General features: G+C 41.5%; 1 protein-coding gene across 1 annotated transcript in view; it reads left to right on the forward strand.

Annotated features, from left to right (window-relative positions):
• Window positions 1-4,334, forward strand: part of LOC144599081 (G-protein coupled receptor 55-like) — a 7,148-nt gene extending 2,814 nt beyond the window's left edge. The window contains exon 3 of the mRNA XM_078409802.1: window positions 4,280-4,334. Within this exon, the coding sequence (XP_078265928.1) occupies window positions 4,280-4,334 (55 nt within the window). The remainder of the gene's footprint in view (window positions 1-4,279) is intronic.
• Window positions 4,335-21,383: the final 17,049 nt, after the last annotated feature.

The raw sequence follows: 21,383 nt of genomic DNA on the forward strand, positions 1-21,383 counted from the left end.
CTATAAGGTTAGAGGGGAGAAAACTTAAAGGAGATTTAAGAGGCAAGTTGTTTTACCCAGAGATTAATTAGGAATCTATTCTTTGAAGCGCAGTAGGATGAGGGGTGATCTTATAAAAGAGTACAACATCATGAGAGGAATAGATCGGGTAAATGGACAGAGCCTCTTGCCCAGAGTATGGGAATCAAGAACAGGAGGACGTGGGTTTAAGATGAGGAGGGAAAGATTTAGTAGGAACCTGAGGAACCTGAGGGTTACCATTTTTACACAAATGGTCGTGCGTATATGGGATGAGCTGCCAGAGGAGGCAGTTGAGGCAGGTACTATCAAAATGTTTAAGAAACATTCAGACAGATACATGGACAGGATAGGGTTAGAAGGACATGGGCCAAATGCAGGCAGGTGGGACGAGTGTAGATGGGACATGTTGGCCGGTGTAGGCAAGTTGCGACGTTGGACCTGTTTCCATGCTCTATGACTCGATGAGTGCCTTTTGGGAAGACTTGTATAGTGTGACTTTCTTTTATATGATTGTGAATTTGCTGCATATTTTGTTTTTAATAATGCTATTTGATGTAAATTAACAACATAAAAAATACTACGGATTTTGGAGGAATAAAATGGAAAAGTTGGGAATAGTCAGCAGATCGGGCAGCATCTACAGAGAAAGGAACATGGTTCATATTTACGGACTAATGTAGAGACAAAGAACTGCAGATGCTGGTTTCTACCAAAGATGGACACAAAGTGCTGGAATAAATTAACGGGTCAGGAAGCATCACTGGAGAAAAAGGATAGGTGACATTTCTGGTCTGGACCCTTCTTCAGATTCACTCCGCCTGGCCGACCAATCCACATGTTTTTGTGATGTGGGAGGAGACTTGAAGAAACCCATATAGTCACAGGGAGAACGTGCGGACTCCACACCGACAACACAGGAGGTTAGGATTGTAGCAAGGTCGTCAGTGGGCTGAGGCAGTTGTTCTATTAGCGGTGCCAATTAGCTTTGTAGAAAAAATAAGAACAGCCTAGCTTAGAGCCTATGAGCCATGCATGTTCTTTTTTTGTCAGGCAGCTTGTTCTGCTCTGTGTCCTCTCCTCATTTTCCCATTCATGCTGCATTCAGTCAGGTAATTGGTAGTTCTGATGTTGGTAAAGATAAAGCTGCTAACCAAAGTGATGGATGACCTGAAGCACAGCTGTTTGTTACTGAAGTGTGGATGGAGTTTTGGGGGTGGACAGAATTTCTCTGGATACCTTTGGGACACATCAAGGACAATTGCACTGTCGTGATTGTAATCCATTGAAATACCCGAATCATCGATCCACACAATGAGTAATGTACATTTTGGTCAAATAGCCAAGGTAGTTATAAACGTGAACGCCTTGTGAACATTATCACACTTACTGCGGAAGATTATTTGATGGACTGACCATTCATTGATCAATGAGGCACTGCCCACACCAAATCAATCACTCGACTGAGAGTTGCATTGTATGTATCGGCCGATTGCAATAGAGTGCAAGTAGCATTTGTGCCATGGGTTATTTCTGTTCAATAAATACATGTTTGGTTAAAAAAACAACATGGCTGTTTGTTTTCAGTCGCACACCAAAGTGAGATGCGGATTACAGATTGATACCGGGTAAATAAAAACATATATAAAGCTGGAGAAAAAGTGGGCCATTGAGTCCTTCGAGCCCGCTCCACCATTTGTCCACATCAGCAGAAGTCCTTTATCCCTTCATTCCCTTAATAGATGGGAATCTATTGATCTCTGTTTTTCAATGAACTCAGTGACTGAATCTCCAGAGCCTTCCAAGGCAGAGATTTACCAACCTCTGAGAAGGGACATTTCTCCTCATCTCTAGGGGAAATGTCTTCAGATAATACTGGAAATGCTCAGCACATCCTTCTCCCTGGATTCCATGCGATCTCACCATCCAGGGCAGCCTACCATGTGGCACCTTACCAAATGCCTTGCTGAAGTCCATAGAGACAATGTCTACGGCTTTACACTCATCAACCTCTTTGGTTACTTTTTCAAAAAGCTAAATCAGATTCGTAAGACATTCAATTCGGTTCGTAATGATGAAACTAAGTAAAAATGACGTAGCAAATGAACGTACAGAGTTGCAGTAGTGATCAGTGTCACTCTAATCTGTTCCCAAAGATCACTATGCACAGTGCATAGAACAGTATAGCACAGGGACAGGCTGCTTGGTCTACTGTGACTGTGCTGAACATGATTAAACATCATGGTTAAACATCTGCCTGTGTGTGATCCCAATCCCTCCATTCCCCTCATATCCATGTGCCTGTCTAAAAGTCTCTTAAATGCCACTATCATATCTGCCGCCACCACCACCACTGGCAGCACATTCCAAGCACTCTGTGTAAACATCTTGCTCTGTGTATCTCCTTTAAATCCTGCTGCTCTCATCTTAAAGCCATGGATTATCACAGTGAATAAATCCATTTCACCAACCTCCTTGTCAAGGGCAATAACACATGGCCAATTAATACTGGCCTTCCCGTTCATATTCCATCACAGACCAGAAAAATGTAGGATGCGTCCTTGTATGTTGATATAAAGTAACAAACTATATCCATCTTAAGATAGCATTTTTAGTCGACTTTCAGAAAATGATTAATGATTTTTGTGAGGCAGTCCAAATCACCTGGTTTAACTTTTCATATGTCGTTGCCCATTGTTGTGTGTCCAAGAATATCGTTTGCTCACAACCAAAATGGAAAACCTGACAGACCATCCCTGCCAAATGCTCGGGACGAGAGATATCACATCCCAATCTGAGTGTGGAATTGAGCAGTGAAGTAGGTGGCAGAGTTGTTCACTGTTTAGAGTCTTGTTGAACAAAACTGAAGCCAAGCCAGTTATCACTTACATCATCTTTCATCTCATTGCCAACACCCTACATTTAAAAGTATATGGATCCCAAAATGGCCACAAAAAAAACTTCCCCTTCAGTCATGATCGTGTTGTATTATTTCTTTTTAACCTCTCCACTACCTGCAACCTAGCTGAACGTAGCATCTTGTGGTGTTCCTGCTGTTGTTCAAGTCCGTGAGACAGTTCTCCCTTGCTTCTACTCTTGCCCATTCAATTCCATGAACAGTATTCTTTCTGTACCCACTCAAACTTCTTCAAAAAATGTAGAAATTGTATCTGAGCAATATGCAATATCATGGATCCTAGTCCTGTTTTTTATCCAGTAGTAATACCAGATTGTAAGAAGAGATGGAGTAAATCTTGTTTTTAAGCATTTCTAGTAATAGTTCGCCTTTACACACTCGGCTACTTCTACAGTGACAGGAGCCATGACTGTTAACTACATCTCCCATTAAATTGTCAGTTGTGTTTAGAGTCTAACCCCCCATCTGTCACAATCAAGGGCAGCAATTTTCTGGTATTGGTGTTGGTTTATTTTTGCCACATGCTGAGATAAAGTGAAAAACTTTGTTAGTATGCCATCCAGTTGAATCATAACCAGACATGAGTACAATTAAACCGTACACAAGTACGACAGGTGGTGCAAAGATCAAAATACTAGAGTGTAGAATACCAATATACAGTGTTATAGTTGCATAGAAAGTGCAGATTTTTATAAAGGTGCAAGGGCCGCAATGAGGTAGGTTGGAAGATCGGGATTACATCCTTAGTTTATGAGAGGACTGTTTCCAAATCTAATAACAGTAGGTTATTGGAGAAGCTGTTTCTGAGTCTGGTGGTAAATGCTTTCAGGCTTTTGTATCTTCAGACAGGAGAGGGGAGATGAGAGAATGACTGGGGTGTAAGTGGTCCTTTATTATGCTGGGAGCTTTCCCAAGGCAGCGGTGGTGCAGATGGAGTTGATTGGGGAGGCGGGAGTAGGGAGAGGGTAGGTATGGCTTGTATGTTTGAGGAACTTTCCAACAACTATCAGTATTGTAAAAGATTGCCTCAGGTTACACATTTCAGGTTGCACGTGCTCATTAAGGAGAATTCAGCAAATTGCCTGAGTTCTCTCCCCACTCTCCTTCCATATTTTATCTATAATCAATTGGCCCAGTATCCTGTAGCAAATTGCCCACTGCATTTTTCTATATTGATATTTAAATTCTGCTCCTCCAGAAAATAATTATCTGGACAAAGTTAGCATGAAATGCAAATGATTGACGTGTGTGTGCATTTCAGCATGTTGTTGTGTCTTGTCCCAGTACTTCCCTAAGTCATTGCACCATGTTTTGCTCTCATTTCCTAATTTTTATTTCCGAAAGATTACCATGGCTGCTTGGAGAAGTAAGTGGTGTGGCTGGTTGCTCGGTCTTGTAGTAAGTTATTTGGGTTTAAAACTGCCCTGCTGCAGTTTCTGCCGTAGAAAGCATTGGAGCAGTTGAAAGCATCACCTCTTCTGCTTTCTGGCACGCTTGTCGCCATTTGTATGTTTGTGGTGAATTATTTTGAGAGAAGACATTTCAACGTTTCACGACACGATGAGGCCAGTGAAGTGCTGTTTTATGTCTTTTGCCATCACATTAGCCTTGTCTATACAGAGTTTGTATGTTCTTCCCGTGACCTGCGTGGGTTTTTCCCTCGATCTCCAGTTTCCTCCCAAACTCCAAAGACATATAGGTTTGTAGGCTAATTGTCTTGGTATAAAGGTAAATTGTCCCTAATGCGTGTAGGATGGTGTTAATGTGCGGGGATCACTGGTCGGTGCAGACTCAGTGGGCTGAAGGGCCTGTTTCCACGCTGTTTCTCTAAACTAAACTAAACTAAACTAAACTAAACTAAACTAAAAATACCCACTATATGAAAGCAAGACAAAGGCATATCTTGCTCGTGTTGGGCATAATGTGGCAATTAGCTTCAGCAAGACATGTTCCTGTATCCTTTCAATAAGCCTGATTTGGTAGGTGATGCCTTAAAAACTCAAGTATTCAGCTCAATGGTTGAATGGGCTCATTCTAAGCTTGAAAATTCCACAATCTTACAAATTCTCTATGAAACAATTTGACCCGAGTAGACAATTTTAAATTAAAATCTATTTCTCACATTGTTTGATTACATTAATGTAAAAATTGAATTCATTGGTGATTGCAAATCAATATGTTCAACTAATAGATATCCCAACACACTGTTCCCTGAGGAGTGGAATGAAATGAACTTTGCAGTGCCAACTACTGATACAAGTTTTATTTTGCTGTTTGCTTCCCCTCTTCATTTCCTTCCTTTCTGCCTGGACTACAGTGACTATAAACCCATCACCAGCTTGGTTGGGGTCTGTTAAGCAAAGATACTAGAGGAACAAGATGGACCACTCCGTTGAAATCGCCTATACTGAAATGTAGTATGCAAAGGAGCGTAACGGCCACCATTTTAGTAGGCAAACCCCACCATTCGCTGTGCCTCTCGCAGTGTAATCAGTGTTTTAGGGGAACAGTATTGCGATTATGCCATTAAAATGCAGAATATATCTCATCTATCAATTCACAGATTTTTGTTATTTTTCTTTTTAAATGTTTCTGCAAGTTTCTGCGTACTAAAATGACGCCATGACATACTACGTCTTTTTGGGTCGAGTGGTCTACCTTGCTCCTCTAGTCTCTTTGCTGTTAAGTGCCTGTGAGAATTTAATGTACAAGGGTGTGGTTACTTCTCGAACAGCCATTCTTGGAGTTCTGCCTATTATTTTGTGCAAATGTCTTGTGATTTGGATAACATTGTCACTGTCAGGGGTCCAGAAGAAAAGCCCGTATTAGTTTAAGAAAATAGTTTAGGATTTCCTTTATAGCTTTCAGCCTGTTTGGAAATTCAACCATGACACTGAATTCCCCAAAATACCCTGAGATGGAAATGACAGCCAGTTCTTTTGGACAATTTTTGGGTTCTCCGTGAGTCAGACATTCTTGCTGAAGGCATCTGACCGCATGGATCAGCACCACAGTTACGTGCTGCACCACTGGGTGATCATGTTGGATATTCCCACATGGTGTCCTGGACAAAAAGCAAAAGTGGTTGGTTTGACCTGGCTAACCCTGAACCACTGAAACCATCTGCAGTAGTTGTCCTGAAGAGGTCAAACACGGAACAAGTGTTCTCCCACTCTTTTCTGCTCTCCACAAGTAAAAATGACGTAGCAAATGAACGTACAGAGTTGCAGTAGTGATCAGTGTCACTCTAATCTGTTCCCAAAGATCACTATGCACAGTGCATAGAACAGTATAGCACAGGAACAGGCTGCTTGGTCTACTGTGACTGTGCTGAACATGATTAAACATCATGGTTAAACATCTGCCTGTGTGTGATCCCTATCCCTCCATTCCCTTCATAACCATGTGCCTGTCTAAAAGTCTCTTAAATGCCACTATCATATCTGCCGCCACCACCACCACTGGCAGCACATTCCAAGCACTCTGTGTAAACATCTTGCTCTGTGTAAACATCTTGCTCTGTGTATCTCCTTTAAATCCTGCTGCTCTCATCTTAAAGCCATGGATTATCACAGTGAATAAATCCATTTCACCAACCTCCTTGTCAAGGCCAATAACACATGGCCAATTAATACTGGCCTTCCCGTTCATATTCCATCACAGACCAGAAAAATGTAGGATGCGTCCTTGTATGTTGATATAAAGTAACAAACTATATCCATCTTAAGATAGCATTTTTAGTCGACTTTCAGAAAATGATTAATGATTTTTGTGAGGCAGTCCAAATCACCTGGTTTAACTTTTCATATGTCGTTGCCCATTGTTGTTTGTCCAAGAATATCGTTTGCTCACAACCAAAATGGAAAACCTGACAGACCATCCCTGCCAAATGCTCGGGACGAGAGATATCACATCCCAATCTGAGTGTGGAATTGAGCAGTGAAGTAGGTGGCAGAGTTGTTCACTGTTTAGAGTCTTGTTGAACAAAACTGAAGCCAAGCCAGTTATCACTTACATCATCTTTCATCTCATTGCCAACACCCTACATTTAAAAGTATATGGATCCCAAAATGGCCACAAAAAAAACTTCCCCTTCAGTCATGATCGTGTTGCATTATTTCTTTTTAACCTCTCCACTACCTGCAACCTAGCTGAACGTAGCATCTTGTGGTGTTCCTGCTGTTGCTCAAGTCCGTGAGACAGTTCTCCCTTGCTTCTACTCTTGCCCATTCAATTCCATGAACAGTATTCTTTCTGTACCCACTCAAACCTCTTCAAAAAATGTAGAAATTGTATCTGAGCAATATGCAATATCATGGATCCTAGCCCTGTTTTTTATCCAGTAGTAATACCAGATTGTAAGAAGAGATGGAGTAAATCTTGTTTTCAAGCATTTCTAGTAATAGTTCGCCTTTACACACTCGGCTACTTCTACAGTGACAGGAGCCATGACTGTTAACTACATCTCCCATTAAATTGTCAGTTGTGTTTAGAGTCTAACCCCCCATCTGTCACAATCAAGGGCAGCAATTTTCTGGTATTGGTGTTGGTTTATTTTTGCCACATGCTGAGATAAAGTGAAAAACTTTGTTAGTATGCCATCCAGTTGAATCATAACCAGACATGAGTACAATTAAACCGTACACAAGTACGACAGGTGGTGCAAAGATCAAAATACTAGAGTGTAGAATACCGATATACAGTGTTATAGTTGCATAGAAAGTGCAGATTTTTATAAAGGTGCAAGGGCCGCAATGAGGTAGGTTGGAAGATCGGGATTACATCCTTAGTTTATGAGAGGACTGTTTCCAAATCTAATAACAGTAGGTTATTGGAGAAGCTGTTTCTGAGTCTGGTGGTAAATGCTTTCAGGCTTTTGTATCTTCAGACAGGAGAGGGGAGATGAGAGAATGACTGGGGTGTAAGTGGTCCTTTATTATGCTGGGAGCTTTCCCAAGGCAGCGGTGGTGCAGATGGAGTTGATTGGGGAGGCGGGAGTAGGGAGAGGGTAGGTATGGCTTGTATGTTTGAGGAACTTTCCAACAACTATCAGTATTGTAAAAGATTGCCTCAGGTTACACATTTCAGGTTGCACGTGCTCATTAAGGAGAATTCAGCAAATTGCCTGAGTTCTCTCCCCACTCTCCTTCCATATTTTATCTATAATCAATTGGCCCAGTATCCTGTAGCAAATTGCCCACTGCATTTTTCTATATTGATATTTAAATTCTGCTCCTCCAGAAAATAATTATCTGGACAAAGTTAGCATGAAATGCAAATGATTGACGTGTGTGTGCATTTCAGCATGTTGTTGTGTCTTGTCCCAGTACTTCCCTAAGTCATTGCACCATGTTTTGCTCTCATTTCCTAATTTTTATTTCCGAAAGATTACCATGGCTGCTTGGAGAAGTAAGTGGTGTGGCTGGTTGCTCGGTCTTGTAGTAAGTTATTTGGGTTTAAAACTGCCCTGCTGCAGTTTCTGCCGTAGAAAGCATTGGAGCAGTTGAAAGCATCACCTCTTCTGCTTTCTGGCACGCTTGTCGCCATTTGTATGTTTGTGGTGAATTATTTTGAGAGAAGACATTTCAACGTTTCACGACACGATGAGGCCAGTGAAGTGCTGTTTTATGTCTTTTGCCATCACATTAGCCTTGTCTATACAGAGTTTGTATGTTCTTCCCGTGACCTGCGTGGGTTTTTCCCTCGATCTCCAGTTTCCTCCCAAACTCCAAAGACATATAGGTTTGTAGGCTAATTGTCTTGGTATAAAGGTAAATTGTCCCTAATGCGTGTAGGATGGTGTTAATGTGCGGGGATCACTGGTCGGTGCAGACTCAGTGGGCTGAAGGGCCTGTTTCCACGCTGTTTCTCTAAACTAAACTAAACTAAACTAAACTAAACTAAAAATACCCACTATATGAAAGCAAGACAAAGGCATATCTTGCTCGTGTTGGGCATAATGTGGCAATTAGCTTCAGCAAGACATGTTCCTGTATCCTTTCAATAAGCCTGATTTGGTAGGTGATGCCTTAAAAACTCAAGTATTCAGCTCAATGGTTGAATGGGCTCATTCTAAGCTTGAAAATTCCACAATCTTACAAATTCTCTATGAAACAATTTGACCCGAGTAGACAATTTTAAATTAAAATCTATTTCTCACATTGTTTGATTACATTAATGTAAAAATTGAATTCATTGGTGATTGCAAATCAATATGTTCAACTAATAGATATCCCAACACACTGTTCCCTGAGGAGTGGAATGAAATGAACTTTGCAGTGCCAACTACTGATACAAGTTTTATTTTGCTGTTTGCTTCCCCTCTTCATTTCCTTCCTTTCTGCCTGGACTACAGTGACTATAAACCCATCACCAGCTTGGTTGGGGTCTGTTAAGCAAAGATACTAGAGGAACAAGATGGACCACTCCGTTGAAATCGCCTATACTGAAATGTAGTATGCAAAGGAGGGTAACGGCCACCATTTTAGTAGGCAAACCCCACCATTCGCTGTGCCTCTCGCAGTGTAATCAGTGTTTTAGGGGAACAGTATTGCGATTATGCCATTAAAATGCAGAATATATCTCATCTATCAATTCACAGATTTTTGTTATTTTTCTTTTTAAATGTTTCTGCAAGTTTCTGCGTACTAAAATGACGCCATGACATACTACGTCTTTTTGGGTCGAGTGGTCTACCTTGCTCCTCTAGTCTCTTTGCTGTTAAGTGCCTGTGAGAATTTAATGTACAAGGGTGTGGTTACTTCTCGAACAGCCATTCTTGGAGTTCTGCCTATTATTTTGTGCAAATGTCTTGTGATTTGGATAACATTGTCACTGTCAGGGGTCCAGAAGAAAAGCCCGTATTAGTTTAAGAAAATAGTTTAGGATTTCCTTTATAGCTTTCAGCCTGTTTGGAAATTCAACCATGACACTGAATTCCCCAAAATACCCTGAGATGGAAATGACAGCCAGTTCTTTTGGACAATTTTTGGGTTCTCCGTGAGTCAGACATTCTTGCTGAAGGCATCTGACCGCATGGATCAGCACCACAGTTACGTGCTGCACCACTGGGTGATCATGTTGGATATTCCCACATGGTGTCCTGGACAAAAAGCAAAAGTGGTTGGTTTGACCTGGCTAACCCTGAACCACTGAAACCATCTGCAGTAGTTGTCCTGAAGAGGTCAAACACGGAACAAGTGTTCTCCCACTCTTTTCTGCTCTCCACAAGTAAAAATGACGTAGCAAATGAACGTACAGAGTTGCAGTAGTGATCAGTGTCACTCTAATCTGTTCCCAAAGATCACTATGCACAGTGCATAGAACAGTATAGCACAGGAACAGGCTGCTTGGTCTACTGTGACTGTGCTGAACATGATTAAACATCATGGTTAAACATCTGCCTGTGTGTGATCCCTATCCCTCCATTCCCTTCATAACCATGTGCCTGTCTAAAAGTCTCTTAAATGCCACTATCATATCTGCCGCCACCACCACCACTGGCAGCACATTCCAAGCACTCTGTGTAAACATCTTGCTCTGTGTAAACATCTTGCTCTGTGTATCTCCTTTAAATCCTGCTGCTCTCATCTTAAAGCCATGGATTATCACAGTGAATAAATCCATTTCACCAACCTCCTTGTCAAGGCCAATAACACATGGCCAATTAATACTGGCCTTCCCGTTCATATTCCATCACAGACCAGAAAAATGTAGGATGCGTCCTTGTATGTTGATATAAAGTAACAAACTATATCCATCTTAAGATAGCATTTTTAGTCGACTTTCAGAAAATGATTAATGATTTTTGTGAGGCAGTCCAAATCACCTGGTTTAACTTTTCATATGTCGTTGCCCATTGTTGTTTGTCCAAGAATATCGTTTGCTCACAACCAAAATGGAAAACCTGACAGACCATCCCTGCCAAATGCTCGGGACGAGAGATATCACATCCCAATCTGAGTGTGGAATTGAGCAGTGAAGTAGGTGGCAGAGTTGTTCACTGTTTAGAGTCTTGTTGAACAAAACTGAAGCCAAGCCAGTTATCACTTACATCATCTTTCATCTCATTGCCAACACCCTACATTTAAAAGTATATGGATCCCAAAATGGCCACAAAAAAAACTTCCCCTTCAGTCATGATCGTGTTGCATTATTTCTTTTTAACCTCTCCACTACCTGCAACCTAGCTGAACGTAGCATCTTGTGGTGTTCCTGCTGTTGCTCAAGTCCGTGAGACAGTTCTCCCTTGCTTCTACTCTTGCCCATTCAATTCCATGAACAGTATTCTTTCTGTACCCACTCAAACCTCTTCAAAAAATGTAGAAATTGTATCTGAGCAATATGCAATATCATGGATCCTAGCCCTGTTTTTTATCCAGTAGTAATACCAGATTGTAAGAAGAGATGGAGTAAATCTTGTTTTCAAGCATTTCTAGTAATAGTTCGCCTTTACACACTCGGCTACTTCTACAGTGACAGGAGCCATGACTGTTAACTACATCTCCCATTAAATTGTCAGTTGTGTTTAGAGTCTAACCCCCCATCTGTCACAATCAAGGGCAGCAATTTTCTGGTATTGGTGTTGGTTTATTTTTGCCACATGCTGAGATAAAGTGAAAAACTTTGTTAGTATGCCATCCAGTTGAATCATAACCAGACATGAGTACAATTAAACCGTACACAAGTACGACAGGTGGTGCAAAGATCAAAATACTAGAGTGTAGAATACCGATATACAGTGTTATAGTTGCATAGAAAGTGCAGATTTTTATAAAGGTGCAAGGGCCGCAATGAGGTAGGTTGGAAGATCGGGATTACATCCTTAGTTTATGAGAGGACTGTTTCCAAATCTAATAACAGTAGGTTATTGGAGAAGCTGTTTCTGAGTCTGGTGGTAAATGCTTTCAGGCTTTTGTATCTTCAGACAGGAGAGGGGAGATGAGAGAATGACTGGGGTGTAAGTGGTCCTTTATTATGCTGGGAGCTTTCCCAAGGCAGCGGTGGTGCAGATGGAGTTGATTGGGGAGGCGGGAGTAGGGAGAGGGTAGGTATGGCTTGTATGTTTGAGGAACTTTCCAACAACTATCAGTATTGTAAAAGATTGCCTCAGGTTACACATTTCAGGTTGCACGTGCTCATTAAGGAGAATTCAGCAAATTGCCTGAGTTCTCTCCCCACTCTCCTTCCATATTTTATCTATAATCAATTGGCCCAGTATCCTGTAGCAAATTGCCCACTGCATTTTTCTATATTGATATTTAAATTCTGCTCCTCCAGAAAATAATTATCTGGACAAAGTTAGCATGAAATGCAAATGATTGACGTGTGTGTGCATTTCAGCATGTTGTTGTGTCTTGTCCCAGTACTTCCCTAAGTCATTGCACCATGTTTTGCTCTCATTTCCTAATTTTTATTTCCGAAAGATTACCATGGCTGCTTGGAGAAGTAAGTGGTGTGGCTGGTTGCTCGGTCTTGTAGTAAGTTATTTGGGTTTAAAACTGCCCTGCTGCAGTTTCTGCCGTAGAAAGCATTGGAGCAGTTGAAAGCATCACCTCTTCTGCTTTCTGGCACGCTTGTCGCCATTTGTATGTTTGTGGTGAATTATTTTGAGAGAAGACATTTCAACGTTTCACGACACGATGAGGCCAGTGAAGTGCTGTTTTATGTCTTTTGCCATCACATTAGCCTTGTCTATACAGAGTTTGTATGTTCTTCCCGTGACCTGCGTGGGTTTTTCCCTCGATCTCCAGTTTCCTCCCAAACTCCAAAGACATATAGGTTTGTAGGCTAATTGGCTTGGTATAAAGGTAAATTGTCCCTAATGCGTGTAGGATGGTGTTAATGTGCGGGGATCACTGGTCGGTGCAGACTCAGTGGGCTGAAGGGCCTGTTTCCACGCTGTTTCTCTAAACTAAACTAAACTAAACTAAACTAAACTAAAAATACCCACTATATGAAAGCAAGACAAAGGCATATCTTGCTCGTGTTGGGCATAATGTGGCAATTAGCTTCAGCAAGACATGTTCCTGTATCCTTTCAATAAGCCTGATTTGGTAGGTGATGCCTTAAAAACTCAAGTATTCAGCTCAATGGTTGAATGGGCTCATTCTAAGCTTGAAAATTCCACAATCTTACAAATTCTCTATGAAACAATTTGACCCGAGTAGACAATTTTAAATTAAAATCTATTTCTCACATTGTTTGATTACATTAATGTAAAAATTGAATTCATTGGTGATTGCAAATCAATATGTTCAACTAATAGATATCCCAACACACTGTTCCCTGAGGAGTGGAATGAAATGAACTTTGCAGTGCCAACTACTGATACAAGTTTTATTTTGCTGTTTGCTTCCCCTCTTCATTTCCTTCCTTTCTGCCTGGACTACAGTGACTATAAACCCATCACCAGCTTGGTTGGGGTCTGTTAAGCAAAGATACTAGAGGAACAAGATGGACCACTCCGTTGAAATCGCCTATACTGAAATGTAGTATGCAAAGGAGGGTAACGGCCACCATTTTAGTAGGCAAACCCCACCATTCGCTGTGCCTCTCGCAGTGTAATCAGTGTTTTAGGGGAACAGTATTGCGATTATGCCATTAAAATGCAGAATATATCTCATCTATCAATTCACAGATTTTTGTTATTTTTCTTTTTAAATGTTTCTGCAAGTTTCTGCGTACTAAAATGACGCCATGACATACTACGTCTTTTTGGGTCGAGTGGTCTACCTTGCTCCTCTAGTCTCTTTGCTGTTAAGTGCCTGTGAGAATTTAATGTACAAGGGTGTGGTTACTTCTCGAACAGCCATTCTTGGAGTTCTGCCTATTATTTTGTGCAAATGTCTTGTGATTTGGATAACATTGTCACTGTCAGGGGTCCAGAAGAAAAGCCCGTATTAGTTTAAGAAAATAGTTTAGGATTTCCTTTATAGCTTTCAGCCTGTTTGGAAATTCAACCATGACACTGAATTCCCCAAAATACCCTGAGATGGAAATGACAGCCAGTTCTTTTGGACAATTTTTGGGTTCTCCGTGAGTCAGACATTCTTGCTGAAGGCATCTGACCGCATGGATCAGCACCACAGTTACGTGCTGCACCACTGGGTGATCATGTTGGATATTCCCACATGGTGTCCTGGACAAAAAGCAAAAGTGGTTGGTTTGACCTGGCTAACCCTGAACCACTGAAACCATCTGCAGTAGTTGTCCTGAAGAGGTCAAACACGGAACAAGTGTTCTCCCACTCTTTTCTGCTCTCCACAAGTAAAAATGACGTAGCAAATGAACGTACAGAGTTGCAGTAGTGATCAGTGTCACTCTAATCTGTTCCCAAAGATCACTATGCACAGTGCATAGAACAGTATAGCACAGGAACAGGCTGCTTGGTCTACTGTGACTGTGCTGAACATGATTAAACATCATGGTTAAACATCTGCCTGTGTGTGATCCCTATCCCTCCATTCCCTTCATAACCATGTGCCTGTCTAAAAGTCTCTTAAATGCCACTATCATATCTGCCGCCACCACCACCACTGGCAGCACATTCCAAGCACTCTGTGTAAACATCTTGCTCTGTGTAAACATCTTGCTCTGTGTATCTCCTTTAAATCCTGCTGCTCTCATCTTAAAGCCATGGATTATCACAGTGAATAAATCCATTTCACCAACCTCCTTGTCAAGGCCAATAACACATGGCCAATTAATACTGGCCTTCCCGTTCATATTCCATCACAGACCAGAAAAATGTAGGATGCGTCCTTGTATGTTGATATAAAGTAACAAACTATATCCATCTTAAGATAGCATTTTTAGTCGACTTTCAGAAAATGATTAATGATTTTTGTGAGGCAGTCCAAATCACCTGGTTTAACTTTTCATATGTCGTTGCCCATTGTTGTTTGTCCAAGAATATCGTTTGCTCACAACCAAAATGGAAAACCTGACAGACCATCCCTGCCAAATGCTCGGGACGAGAGATATCACATCCCAATCTGAGTGTGGAATTGAGCAGTGAAGTAGGTGGCAGAGTTGTTCACTGTTTAGAGTCTTGTTGAACAAAACTGAAGCCAAGCCAGTTATCACTTACATCATCTTTCATCTCATTGCCAACACCCTACATTTAAAAGTATATGGATCCCAAAATGGCCACAAAAAAAACTTCCCCTTCAGTCATGATCGTGTTGCATTATTTCTTTTTAACCTCTCCACTACCTGCAACCTAGCTGAACGTAGCATCTTGTGGTGTTCCTGCTGTTGCTCAAGTCCGTGAGACAGTTCTCCCTTGCTTCTACTCTTGCCCATTCAATTCCATGAACAGTATTCTTTCTGTACCCACTCAAACCTCTTCAAAAAATGTAGAAATTGTATCTGAGCAATATGCAATATCATGGATCCTAGCCCTGTTTTTTATCCAGTAGTAATACCAGATTGTAAGAAGAGATGGAGTAAATCTTGTTTTCAAGCATTTCTAGTAATAGTTCGCCTTTACACACTCGGCTACTTCTACAGTGACAGGAGCCATGACTGTTAACTACATCTCCCATTAAATTGTCAGTTGTGTTTAGAGTCTAACCCCCCATCTGTCACAATCAAGGGCAGCAATTTTCTGGTATTGGTGTTGGTTTATTTTTGCCACATGCTGAGATAAAGTGAAAAACTTTGTTAGTATGCCATCCAGTTGAATCATAACCAGACATGAGACCAGACATGAGTACAATTAAACCGTACACAAGTACGACAGGTGGTGCAAAGATCAAAATACTAGAGTGTAGAATACCGATATACAGTGTTATAGTTGCATAGAAAGTGCAGATTTTTATAAAGGTGCAAGGGCCGCAATGAGGTAGGTTGGAAGATCGGGATTACATCCTTAGTTTATGAGAGGACTGTTTCCAAATCTAATAACAGTAGGTTATTGGAGAAGCTGTTTCTGAGTCTGGTGGTAAATGCTTTCAGGCTTTTGTATCTTCAGACAGGAGAGGGGAGATGAGAGAATGACTGGGGTGTAAGTGGTCCTTTATTATGCTGGGAGCTTTCCCAAGGCAGCGGTGGTGCAGATGGAGTTGATTGGGGAGGCGGGAGTGGGGAGAGGGTAGGTATGGCTTGTATGTTTGAGGAACTTTCCAACAACTATCAGTATTGTAAAAGATTGCCTCAGGTTACACATTTCAGGTTGCACGTGCTCATTAAGGAGAATTCAGCAAATTGCCTGAGTTCTCTCCCCACTCTCCTTCCATATTTTATCTATAATCAATTGGCCCAGTATCCTGTAGCAAATTGCCCACTGCATTTTTCTATATTGATATTTAAATTCTGCTCCTCCAGAAAATAATTATCTGGACAAAGTTAGCATGAAATGCAAATGATTGACGTGTGTGTGCATTTCAGCATGTTGTTGTGTCTAGTCCCAGTACTTCCCTAAGTCATTGCACCATGTTTTGCTCTCATTTCCTAATTTTTATTTCCGAAAGATTACCATGGCTGCTTGGAGAAGTAAGTGGTGTGGCTGGTTGCTCGGTCTTGTAGTAAGTTATTTGGGTTTAAAACTGCCCTGCTGCAGTTTCTGCCGTAGAAAGCATTGGAGCAGTTGAAAGCATCACCTCTTCTGCTTTCTGGCACGCTTGTCGCCATTTGTATGTTTGTGGTGAATTATTTTGAGAGAAGACATTTCAACGTTTCACGACACGATGAGGCCAGTGAAGTGCTGTTTTATGTCTTTTGCCATCACATTAGCCTTGTCTATACAGAGTTTGTATGTTCTTCCCGTGACCTGCGTGGGTTTTTCCCTCGATCTCCAGTTTCCTCCCAAACTCCAAAGACATATAGGTTTGTAGGCTAATTGGCTTGGTATAAAGGTAAATTGTCCCTAATGCGTGTAGGATGGTGTTAATGTGCGGGGATCACTGGTCGATGCAGACTCAGTGGGCTGAAGGGCCTGTTTCCATGCTGTTTCTCTAAACTAAACTAAACTAAACTAAACTAAACTAAAAATACCCACTATATGAAAGCAAGACAAAGGCATATCTTGCTCGTGTTGGGCATAATGTGGCAATTAGCTTCAGCAAGACATGTTCCTGTATCCTTTCAATAAGCCTAATTTGGTAGGTGATGCCTTAAAAACTCAAGTATTCAGCTCAATGGTTGAATGGGCTCATTCTAAGCTTGAAAATTCCACAATCTTACAAATTCTCTATGAAACAATTTGACCCGAGTAGACAATTTTAAATTAAAATCTATTTCTCACATTGTTTGATTACATTAATGTAAAAATTGAATTCATTGGTGATTGCAAATCAATATGTTCAACTAATAGGTATCCCAACACACTGTTCCCTGAGGAGTGGAATGAAATGAACTCTGCAGTGCCAACTACTGATACAAGTTTTATTTTGCTGTTTGCTTCCCCTCTTCATTTCCTTCCTTTCTGCCTGGACTACAGTGACTATAAACCCATCACCAGCTTGGTTGGGGTCTGTTAAGCAAAGATACTAGAGGAACAAGATGGACCACTCCGTTGAAATCGCCTATACTGAAATGTAGTATGCAAAGGAGCGTAACAGCCACCATTTTAGTAGGCAAACCCCACCATTCGCTGTGCCTCTCGCAGTGTAATCAGTGTTTTAGGGGAACAGTATTGCGATGATGCCATTAAAATGCAGAATATATCTCATCTATCAATTCACAGATTTTTGTTATTTTTCTTTTTAAATGTTTCTGCAAGTTTCTGCGTACTAAAATGACGCCATGACATACTACGTCTTTTTGGGTCGAGTGGTCTACCTTGCTCCTCTAGTCTCTTTGCTGTTAAGTGCCTGTGAGAATTTAATGTACAAGGGTGTGGTTACTTCTCGAACAGCCATTCTTGGAGTTCTGCCTATTATTTTGTGCAAATGTCTTGTGATTTGGATAACATTGTCACTGTCAGGGGTCCAGAAGAAAAGCCCGTATTAGTTTAAGAAAATAGTTTAGGATTTCCTTTATAGCTTTCAGCCTGTTTGGAAATTCAACCATGACACTGAATTCCCCAAAATACCCTGAGATGGAAATGACAGCCAGTTCTTTTGGACAATTTTTGGGTTCTCCGTGAGTCAGACATTCTTGCTGAAGGCATCTGACCGCATGGATCAGCACCACAGTTACGTGCTGCACCACTGGGTGATCATGTTGGATATTCCCACATGGTGTCCTGGACAAAAAGCAAAAGTGGTTGGTTTGACCTGGCTAACCCTGAACCACTGAAACCATCTGCAGTAGTTGTCCTGAAGGGGTCAAACACGGAACAAGTGTTCTCCCACTCTTTTCTGCTCTCCACATTATAAAACGGCAACAAATGCAGAGCTTTCAAATGGCCGATAAGTTAAAATGGTCCTGTTAATAACATTTTGCCTGTGCCCTTAAATTTGAGGATGAACCAAGAAATGTATGCAGACAGGAAGAATAGACAATGTTAGTGTGGGAGTGATTGGATTAGTGTGATGACTAGGGCTATTATATTTATCTTATTGTTACCAGCGTCACATCATCTAAACCCAGCACAATTATGTTCAATTTTTTAGTAAGGTCTCCCATATGCATTTCTATTTCTGTTTGACTGGGATTTGCTGCTTTCCATTGATAAACCTATTTTACTTGATCTTTTTTTTAAAGTGCAGGTGCAAGTCTCACATCTACACACTTCAGCCTGCAGATGCTAGTTAACATGACAGGCAGATTCTGTGGCATTCACCAACACAGTTCACACGTTCATGTTATAGGAGCAGAATTAGGCCATTCAGTCCATCAAGTCTACTCCGCCATTCAATCATGGCTGATTTATCTTTCCCTTTCAACCCCATTCTCCTGCCTACTCCCCATAACTCCTGACACCCTTACTAATCAAGAATGTCAATCTGCGCCTTTAAAATACGCAATGACTTGGCCTCCACAGCTGTTTGTGGGACTGGATTCCATAGATTCACCTCCCCCTGGCTATAGATATTCCTCCTCATCCCCTTTCTAAAGGTATATCTTTTTTTCTGAGGCTATGGCCTCTGGTTCTGGACGCTCCCTCTGGTGAAAACATCATAAGATCATACTCCTAAGTGATTTGAGTAGAATTAGGCCATTCGGTCCACCAAGTCTACACCGCCATTCAATCATGGCTAATCTATCTTTCCCTCCTCACCCCAATCTCCTGCCTTCTCCCCATAACCTCTGACACCCGTACTAAGCAACCCATATATCCACCACATCTACTCTAACCAGGCCTTTCACTATTCAGTAAGTTTTAATGCAGTGCCCCCTCGTCCTTCTAAACTACAGTGAGTTACAGTGCCGTCAAACGCTCATCATATGTTAACACAATCATTCCTGGGACAATTCTCTATTCCAGGGTGTTAGTGTATAATCACAGATGGCAGTTGGATACCTCCATCAGTACACTTAGTTTTAGTTTAGTTTAGAGATACAGTGCTTAAACAGGCCCTTCGGCCCACTATTGATGCCCATCAGCAACCCCCGACATTAACATTATGCTGCTCACACTAGGGACAATTTTACTATTATATCAAGCCAATTAACCTACAAACCAGTAGGTCTTTGAAATGTGGGAGGAAACCTGAGATCTCAGAGAAAACCTACGCAGGTCACGGGGAGAACGTACAAACTCCGTATAGACAAGAATCCATCATTAGGATCGAACCTGGGTCTCTGGCACTGTAAGGCAGCAACTCAACTGCTGCGCCATCATACTGCCCTTCTGGTCTCAGAAAATCATGACTCATCTTTCCTTACAAAAATGTTGTCATTCGAATTTCTGCAGATGGAATTTTTTTCAACCCAATGACAGCACTTGCCTACACTATTGTAGATCCCAGTCTTGTCTTCATGATTCGATTGGGAGAATAGAGCCTGGCTCAATTCCCTAACTCCAATATTTAATAACCCAGACTTTAGTTATTATTGCAGCCACGCATTCAAGCATTGTCTTTTAAGTGCACCACTCAATGTAACCCAAATAGCTTAGCACTGTGAGTGATCAACGTCTGGGACTTTAGTCAGTAACTTCCCCAGCATCTTAGAATAACTACCCATCTGGGTCAGTGACCTTTAGTTTAGATTAGTTTAGAGATATAGTGTGGAAACAGGCCTAGCGACCCACTGAGTTAATGCCGACCAATTGATCACCTGTACACTAGTTCAATGCTATCCCACTTTTGCATCCAACACACTAGGGACAATTTTACACAAGCCAATTAACCTACAAACCTGCACGTCTTTGGAATGTGGGTGGAAGCTGGAGCACCCAGAAAAAGACCCACGTGGTCACAGGGAAAACATATAAACTCTGTACAGATGACACCCATAGTCAAGAGCAAGTCTCTGATGCTGTGAGGCAGCAACTCTACCGCTGCACCACTGTGTCACCCTTATTTTAAGGACCTTTTTTTAACAACCTCTTCCAATAGCTTGGGTATGTAACAAAAACAGAAATGCTGGAAGAACCAGTTAGCCAAGCAGCATCTGTGGAAAATGTTGTGGGTCAAGGACTCTTCCCCAGGGTGAAGGTCAGGCCTCTGAGGTAGAGTTCCTGACCTGATATGTGAATTGACACTCTTTCCACAGATGCTGCTTGACTGGCTGAGTTCTTCCAGCATTTCTATTTTTTGTTGCAAATCCCAGCATCTGCAGTTTTATTTGTTTTCTAGGTTGGGTTTGTATCTTTCAACTAATCCTCTCAGCCAGAGGTTTTTTTATTGCAGTTCTTCAACTGCATCCAAGATCCATTTACTTTAGAATGCTTTAGTCATGGCCTTCTCAGTAGAAGGGAGGATGTTTGCCGATGATTGCACAATGTTTACTTCCCATCAATACTCTTCAGATTATGAAACAAAATCTGAACGTTCTAGATTAATTTGGCCTTTGATACTAGTAACATTTGCTCCATTTAGCTGCCAGGCCTGTAAGGATCTATCACCTCCCGATTGAATTTAGTGGCATCGCCATCACTGAATTTCTCCCCATCAACAAAGTGGGTTCACCATAGTGGAGAAAGTTAACTGAATTTGCCACATAAATAGCCACCTGATATTCCGCTTTGGTTAACAGCACCTCATACTCTGCTTGGATAAATAGCACCTCATTTTTCTGCTTGGGTAGCTTACAACCCAACAGTATGAACATTGAGTGTAGGAAGGAACTGCAGATGCTGGTTTACACCGAAGATAAACACAAATTGCTGGAGTAACTCAGCGGGTCAGGCAGCATCTCTGGAGAAAAGGAATGGGTGGCTGAAATCGCTCTGAGGTTTGAGGCAGAACTGAAATCACTCATTTCCATCCAGTACAGTGGACTTGTACCCCTTGTATTTTCTTGCATACTTGTTTTCTGTACGACTTGCACAGCATAGCTGCTGTGTGTGCCATCAGCGACTGGGAACAAGGATATATATATTGTGTTTTGAACA

The sequence above is a fragment of the Rhinoraja longicauda genome, chromosome 13, assembly GCF_053455715.1.
Source record: "Rhinoraja longicauda isolate Sanriku21f chromosome 13, sRhiLon1.1, whole genome shotgun sequence".
NCBI lineage: Eukaryota > Metazoa > Chordata > Chondrichthyes > Rajiformes > Arhynchobatidae > Rhinoraja > Rhinoraja longicauda.